At 42.2% G+C, this 8415-nt stretch overlaps 1 protein-coding gene across 1 annotated transcript; it reads left to right on the forward strand.

The window, feature by feature from the left end:
* The first annotated feature begins 2969 nt into the window (after positions 1-2969).
* LOC121736229 lies at positions 2970-7819 on the forward strand. Its single transcript, XM_042127317.1, has 4 exons — positions 2970-3162; positions 3652-3882; positions 6102-6167; positions 6956-7819. The coding sequence occupies exons 1-4, from the start codon at positions 2970-2972 to the stop codon at positions 7744-7746; spliced, it is 1281 nt and encodes a 426-aa protein (XP_041983251.1). The 3' UTR covers positions 7747-7819.
* The last annotated feature ends 596 nt before the right edge of the window (positions 7820-8415 follow it).

Consider the following 8415-nt stretch of genomic DNA (forward strand, 5'->3'; position numbering starts at 1 on the left):
TAGCGATCCCAGTGTGAACAGCTGTTGTCAATTGCAGCCACACAATAATATTATGCACGCACACAACGATTTATATGATAAAGGAGATGCGATATTTCACTCTGATCAACTCGTCATGTTGTCAACGGCTATGGTCGAGGTATGCGGACAATCGGGTGAGTATTACCTAGCTCGTGCAGTTTTAGATAGCGGAAGCGAGCGTTCCTTTATCACACAATCGTTATGCAATAAATTAAAAATACGCATATTACAGTCCATTCAGCATATTCACGGTGTAGGCAATTCTATTACGCTATGTTCGCAATCGTGTAACATTGAATTAAAATCGCGCGACGGGAGCTTTAGTGCCCGGGTTCAATGTTTAGTGTTGCCACAAATAACTTCCAAGTTGCCTACGATTACGCAAAATTTAAAACATTTTAATATTCCTCATAATTTATTATTAGCGGATCCTACTTTCTATGAAAAACAAGATATCGATTTGTTGTTAGGCGCAGATTTATTTTGGGATCTATTGATCGATGGTAAAATTCGCCTCGACAATGGTTCGTACATTCAAAATACGAAACTAGGCTGGATAGTTTCTGGTGTCGTTCAGTCTACTCCGCGTAAACAAAAGGTTAAACATATTAATTGTAATTTACTATCGCAATCGACAGCTGATAATAATAATAATATGATGTCACTCGATCAGCTGGTTGGGAGTTTCTGGGAGTTAGAGGAATTACCTTCGACTTCTAAGGATATTATATTATATTCGCAGGAGGAATCTGCATGTGAGGAACATTTTCTAAAAACTGCTAAACGACTTTCGGACGGACGTTACTGTGTTAGTTTGCCATTAAAAATGTCTCCTAAAACTTTAGGTAATACGCGCGAACAGGCGACTAAACGTTTCTATGCACTAGAAAAACGTCTCGAATTAAATCCTAGTTATAAAGCTATGTATCGCGACTTCATTCACGAATATATAAATTTAGGGCACATGAGTCTCGCTGATACCTATAGTGATACACATTATTTTCTACCGCACCATGGAGTGTTTAGGCAGAATGCTACGACAACTAAGTTGCGCGTGGTGTTTGATGCTAGTATGCCATCCAGTACTGGCATATCTTTAAACGATTTACAAATGATCGGACCTGCAATACAAGGCGATTTAATTTCGATATTATTAAGGTTTCGCGAACATAGATATGTCGCTTCAGCTGACATCGAAAAATTCTACCGGCAAATCGACCTGGCTGAAGAGGATCGTGACCTTCAGCTTATCCTATGGCGGGATAGTCCCTCAGAGCAGCTAAAGGTGTACCGACTGAATACCGTAACGTATGGTACGGCGTCAGCGCCTTATCTTAGTTGTAGGTGCTTAAAAGACTTAGCGCAAAATTATTGTAAGGATCCGCACATAGCATCCACTATTAACGATTCGTTTTACGTGGACGATTTAGTAGTTTCTGCTAATTCTACAGCAGAATTAGACCGCATTTGTAAAGGCATAAGCAATATTTTAAGCACAGCCTGTATTAATTTGCGCAAATGGGTTTACAATTATGATCGTGACAGTCTAGGCCCGTTAGTTTGCACAGACAATAATAATGCGCAACAGTTATCGTTGTTTGAAAAAAACGTTCAAAATAAAACTTTAGGTGTCGGTTGGAATAGCATAACTGATGAAATTTATTATTTGTCCCAGATTCATGGCGGTAATGATAATGATAATTTAATAACTAAACGTCTTATATTATCATCCGCAGCTCAGATATACGATCCGCTAGGGTTACTGAGTCCGGTCATTACAGTAGATAAAACTTTATTGCAAAAGTGTTGGTTATTAAAATTAGAATGGGACGAACCGGTTCCCGACGATATTTCACAAGTATGGAATAAATTTATCGATGGGTTGTCTCATTTAGATTGTTTACGTATTCCGCGTTACGTAATGTGTATTGAACCTACGCGCACGGAGTTACACATTTTTACAGACGCGTCGCAAATTGCATACGGTGCCTGCGCGTACGTTCGGACTATCAGCTATGGATCAGCTGATGCTACAGTGCACCTGTTATGTTCCAAGGGCAAGGTCGCGCCTACTAAACCCACAACTATACCTCGCTTAGAGTTGTGCGGTGCTTTGCTAGGGGCGCGATTATATCGCAAATTAAAGGAATCGCTACGTTCAAATTTTGATAAAGTTGTGTTTTGGACGGATTCTACCATCGTTCTAGGTTGGTTAGGTATGCCTGTTAATTTATTAAAACCTTACGTTCAAAACAGGACGGCAGAGATCCATGAGTTGACCAAGGAACATGCCTGGCGTCACGTAGCGGGCAAAGACAACCCATCCGATCTAGTCTCACGAGGCCAAAATTTACCCGCGCTTATTTCTTCACCTTTATGGTGGAATGGCCCGACATTTTTAAAAGATTTAAACTTCGAAATTCCGAATTTAAAACGATCCAATTTAATATTTAACGATTTACCGGAAACTAAATCATCTAATGTATGTTGTCATGCCGTCGATCAATGTGATAATAATTTGTTTAATTTTTCTCGGTTTTCGCAGTACATAAGACTTAAACGAGCCGCTGCTTATGTGTTACGATTTATCTATAACGCTCGCAATGTAAACAATAAGCGGACCGGTTTGCTATCTGTCGAGGAATTAAATTGTGCAGAGTTGACGTTAGCAATGTTAAGTCAACGGGATTCATTTGATGATATTTTTAACTTAAAATAAGCAACCATTGAAAGGTTGCAGTCAACTTTCAAAATTGAATTTATTTATAGATTCAAATAATTTAATTAGAGTAGGTGGACGTATTCAAAATTCGCCAAAATTTAATTTTTATAAGAAATTTCCTATTTTAATTTCCGCTAAACATGATTTTTCTACTTTGATTTTCCGGTTCGAGCACCAGCGTTTATTGCACGCGGGACCGCAACTCCTTTTATCCTCTCTGAGGGAGATGTGGTGGCCCGTCGGAGGTCGGAACCTCGCGCGGAAGGTGGTGCGCAGTTGCGTGCGGTGCACACGATTGAGACCGACGACGGTCACTCCTATTATGGGGAACTTACCCAAAGAACGTTTAGATCCAGGGTTTCCGTTCTTGCGTTGCGGCGCCGATTACGCTGGTCCAATGTTTACGTTGAACCGTAAAGGTAGGGGCGCTAAATTACAAAAATCGTATATATGCTTATTTATTTGTCTAGTTACTCGCGCAGTTCATTTAGAGCTAGTGAGCGACCTTTCAACGGATGGGTACCTTTTAGCTTTGAAGCGATTTATTGGTCGCCGTGGCAAGCCGCGAGACATTTTCTCGGACAACGGGAAAAACTTTGTTGGCTTGATGAATGATTTCAAAAAATTTTTGGACTCTTGTTCTGATGAAATACGAGAATACGCAATTTCGCAAAATATTAACTTTAGAATGATTCCGTCTTACGCTAGTCATTTTGGGGGATTGTGGGAGGCTGGAGTAAAAAGCTGTAAGCATCACTTACGACGCGTGGTAGGTAATGCACATTTGACGTTTGAGGAATTTAGCACAGTGCTCGTTCAAATTGAAGCAATCCTAAATTCCCGTCCCTTAACTCCTCTCTCCACCGATCCCAACGATTTTCTTCCCCTTTGTCCTGCCAATTTTTTAGTTGGCCGTCCACTGACTGCACCTGTAACGGCCGAGGTACACGACGTGCCTGCTCATTGCCTCACACGATACCAGCGTCTTGAGCAAATCCGACAGCATTTTTGGAAGCGATGGTCCCAGGAGTACGTGTCCGAGCTTCAGACGAGAAGTAAATGGCAGCAGAACAAGGGAGCCCTCAAGGAGGACATGCTGGTCCTCATCAAGGACGACCATTTGCCGCCGATGAAGTGGAGTTTAGGCCGAATAATCAAAACCTATCCAGGCAGAGACGGAGTTTCCCGAGTTGCCGATATTCGCAAGGCAGACGGCATTGTACGGCGAGCCTTCTCCAAGATTTGCCCACTTCTTCCTCAAGAATCTTAATACCTGAACTGTTGGAACCTGCAGATGCTCCAGATTCCAAGGCCGGGGAGTATGTTCACGCACAAGATATATCTGCTATCCTGGTCTAGCTGACGTATAATACCTGTAGCAGCCCATTGGTCGTCCATCACGCGACAATTGCAGCGATTGGCCGCCGATGACGTGATACGCGGTCGAAGCTGCCGTGAGAACCCCTCATACGCACCTACATTCGTTTTTCATTCTCCATCTTGAAATACGCATTGTAACCCCTTAACGTTTTTTTCGCATATTGTAAAGAGTTTAGCTAAATATACGCAAGAAGTCAAACCAGCAGTTTTTTCTTCACTCCTCAAGTAAAAGGCCAAACCAAAATACGCAAAGCCAGCTAAATACGCATACAGGTGAACTTAACTTGTTTTATTTTACCATACATAACACACTCTTTGCCTGGGTCTTACGTGGATAAAAACTTAATTAATATCCCGCCAGGTCTTAAATTAGCAGACCCTAAATTTTATGTACCATCAGCAGTCGACATTCTTGTAGGCGCTGAAATATTTTGGGACGTCTTATGTTCCCACACAATTAATTTAGGTAAAAATCAACCTAGATTACAATCTTCTAAATTTGGTTGGCTCATATCGGGCTGCGTATCTTTGCCTCATGGACGTAAAAATTCTTCAACTAAAGCTTCAAATAATTCGTGTCATTTTTCCCATGAGGTAACTGAACAGCTATCTCGTTTCTGGGAGCTTGATTCAGTACAGTCTAGTAGCTCTTTTTCGTTAGAAGAAAAGACTTGCGAAAAACTTTTTTACACAACAACACGTCGTAACGACAGTGGCCAATTCGTCGTCACTATACCATTAAAGGACTCTCCAAAGTGCTTAGGTGACTCTTACGCGATGGCAAAATCTCGATTTCTCTCTTTAGAGCATAAATTTGAGCGTAACCCTATATTTAAAAATAGATATTTAAATTCTATGCATGAATATTTACAATTGAATCATATGACAGAAAAATCTACATCAGAAAAATTTAATGCTCAATATTATTTACCTCATCATGGTGTAGAGCGGGAGTCTAGTACTACCACCAAGCTGCGCGTTGTCTTTGACGCATCAGCCACTAGCACCTCAGGCAAGTCCTTTAATGACATACAAATGATAGGTCCTACAGTGCAGCAGGATTTTATCTATTCTCTTACGATACAGACAACATAAATATGTTGTTACATCTGATGTAGAGAAAATGTATAGAGCTGTGTTGGTAGAGCCATCTCAGCGTTCTCTACAGCAAATTCTTTTTAGGTTTGATCCCTCTGAACCTTTAAAATCATATTTTCTTAATACAGTTACATACGGCACTGCTTCGGCACCGTATCTTGCAACTAAATGTTTAGTTTCCTTAGCAGAACAATCTTCAGATCCTAAGGTTAGTGACTCTATCAAAAACGACTTTTATGTTGATGATTATTTGAGTGGCGGTGACTCTATCGATAGCGTCATAGAGCTATGTAGAGGCGTCATTAAAACGCTATCATCTGCAAAATTTCACTTACGTAAGTGGCAGTCAAACAGTCCAGAAATATTGGACTCCGTCACTAATTTTCTTTCATTAGATGCTGACAAAAAATTAAATTTAAGTGACGCATCTCCTAGCAAAACACTTGGTTTATACTGGGATTGTAATTCAGATAATTTATTTTTTACAGTGGATTTAAATTTTTCAAACCTTAAGGTTACTAAACGTAATATTTTATCTTTAATTAGCCAGGTTTTTGATCCCCTTGGTCTGGTTGGTCCATGTATCGTTCAGGGCAAATTTATTCTTCAGCAGTTATGGGTACTTAAGTGTAGCTGGGATGAAGAAGTTCCGACAGATTTAAAATTACAATTTTTAGAATTTTTAGAGTCACTTCAGGCTCTGAACTCTATTAGAATTCCACGGTGGGTGTCTTGTAATAATCCTTTTCTAATAGAGCTGCATATTTTTACAGACGTGTCAGAACGTGCTTATGGCGCGTGTGCTTATGTAAGGACTGTAGCGATTGATGACACGGTTTGTGTTCGCCTTTTAGCCTCCAAAAACAGGGTTGCTCCACTTAAACCCACAACAATACCACGTTTGGAGTTGTGTGGTGCATTATTAGGGACGCGACTCTTTCAGAAGGTACGCAAATCTCTTACTCAAAATTTTCATCATTGCTATTTTTGGTGCGACTCTACCATCGTTCTTGGCTGGCTCTCTGCCCCACCAGGTAGACTCGACCAATTCGTACGCAACAGAGTTAACGAGATTCAAGAAATTACGGCTGGCCAGACGTGGAGCTATGTACCTTCCAAGTCTAATCCGTCGGATTTGGCTTCCCGCGGGGCCAAGGCTGATTCCATCAGCTCATCTGTTCTGTGGTGGCTCGGCCCTGATTAATTTCATCAATCAGACTAAAATACAATTTCCCTAAGAGTACATTACTCTTAAAGCAAAACAAACTTTACATAAAAAGAATCGTTTAATAAGTCTTTCACCCTTTATAGATTCACAGAATTTAATTCGCGTAGGCGGTCGTTTAGAAAATTCTAATTATGACTACAATATCAAACACCCTATTTTATTATGCAGTAAACATCACTTAACTAAAAGTATATTTGAAAAAGAGCATAAAGCACTTTTTCACGGAGGGCCTCAACTATTGTTGGCACAAGTACGTCTTAATTACTGGCCTCTTGCAGGTAAAAATCTTGCGAAGCATGTAGTACGTTCCTGTGTACGTTGCACTCGCTTCAAAGCGCAGCCTATACAGATTCCTATGGGTAATTTACCTACTGATAGGACGCATTTAGAGTTTCCTTTTTTGAGATCAGGAATGGATTTCGCCGGGCCAGTGCTTATAGCCGACCGTAAAGGTAGAGGTTGCAGGTTAACTAAATCTTATATTTGTGTTTTTGTGTGCTTTGCAGTCAGAGCCGTGCACCTGGAGCTAGTGTCCGATTTAACTAAGGAGGCCTTTCTTGCGGCCTTCAGCCGGTTCATTAGCAGAAGGGGCAAGCCTCAGCGCGTGTACTCCGACAACGGCTCAACATTTGTAGGAGCTTTTAATGAGCTTTCACGCTTCATACAGGTTTCTTCTAAGCAAATAGAGTCTGATCTTGCAAATCAGGACATACAGTTTAAATTCATTCCTGCCTATTCCCCACATTTTGGTGGGATATGGGAAGCGGCAGTAAAATCAACAAAACATCTACTACGTAGAGTCTTAAGTCTTACTCACTTAACATATGAGGAGTTGTCGACATGCCTGATTCAGATAGAGGCTATTTTAAATTCCAGACCTCTAACGCCTTTATCATCGGATCCTTCTGATCTTTCTTTTCTTACTCCTTCCCATTTCCTCCTCGGGCGAGCTCAGAGTTCGATAATCCGACCTGGACTCACCGAACACAACATACATCGCCTGCAGCGCTTCGACCGCATCGAAAAGCTGCGTCAGCACTTTTGGCAGCGCTACTCTAATGAATACGTATCTCTTCTGCAGCAACGCACCAGGTGGCAGACCGGCGGTCAAGACCTCAAGGTTGGAGCAATGGTCCTTGTACGAGACGTCAATCTTCCGCCTCTTCTGTGGCTACTTGGAAGAGTAGTCGCTGTCAAACCTGGGACAGACGGGCGCAGTCGAGTCGCCGACATACGGACGAAGAAGGGCACCATAACTCGTGCCTACAACAACATCGTGCCGCTTCCTCTTCAATGACATGTTCCCGGGGGAATATGTTCCTACGTCTCATCGGGCCGCGCGGCGCTGGCGGGCAAACCGGTAGCCCCCGCGCGCTTCCCCGCTAGCTTCAGCGTGCACCTCCCCGCGCACCTCCCTGCGACATCCGCGGCCAGCGAGGAGCGCGTCGCGGCCGCGAGTCCCTTTCACATCTCCGGACCACCGGCCTACGCGACGCACGCACCGCGGCTATACCTCGAATACAGTTCATTTTCATCGAAGAGGTCTTTTATTTCTGGCGGAGACCACCAGCATCACCCCTGGAGCTTCGCCCCCAACATATATATATATATATATATATAGCCTTACAACAGATAATGGATCAAATATGCTCAAAATGGGAAGATTATTAATCGCTTCTGTTGAAAATCCCGCTATAAACGCTTCTGTTGAAGACCCAACTTTGAACGCCTCTGTTGATACCCAACTTTGAACGCGGCTATTGATGACCCAACTTTCAATGTCAGCAACAACTCACAAGACGTAGAATGGCTATATCTGTCAGAAGAATCTGACTCAGACGATTACGATGCTGACACTATGTTTGCCAGCGACGCCGAGAGAGAAGACGAGCTGACCGAAACTTTTACCTCAGCCTTATCAATGCATTACCAAAGTTCCATTCAGGAAAGGGAAGTCGCAGTAATT

Source organism: Aricia agestis, chromosome 18 (assembly GCF_905147365.1).
Source record: "Aricia agestis chromosome 18, ilAriAges1.1, whole genome shotgun sequence".
In the NCBI taxonomy this organism is placed as follows: Eukaryota; Metazoa; Arthropoda; class Insecta; order Lepidoptera; family Lycaenidae; genus Aricia; species Aricia agestis.

Coding starts and splice junctions, on each gene's coding strand:
- LOC121736229 (XM_042127317.1), top strand. CDS start 2,970: ATGTGGTGGCCCGTCGGAGGTCGGAACCTCGCGCGGAAGGTGGTGCGC. Junction 3,163..3,651: donor GTTTACGTTGAACCGTAAAG/GTAGGGGCGCTA, acceptor CCAATTTTTTAG/TTGGCCGTCCACTGACTGCA. Junction 6,168..6,955: donor GGACGCGACTCTTTCAGAAG/GTACGCAAATCT, acceptor TGTGCTTTGCAG/TCAGAGCCGTGCACCTGGAG.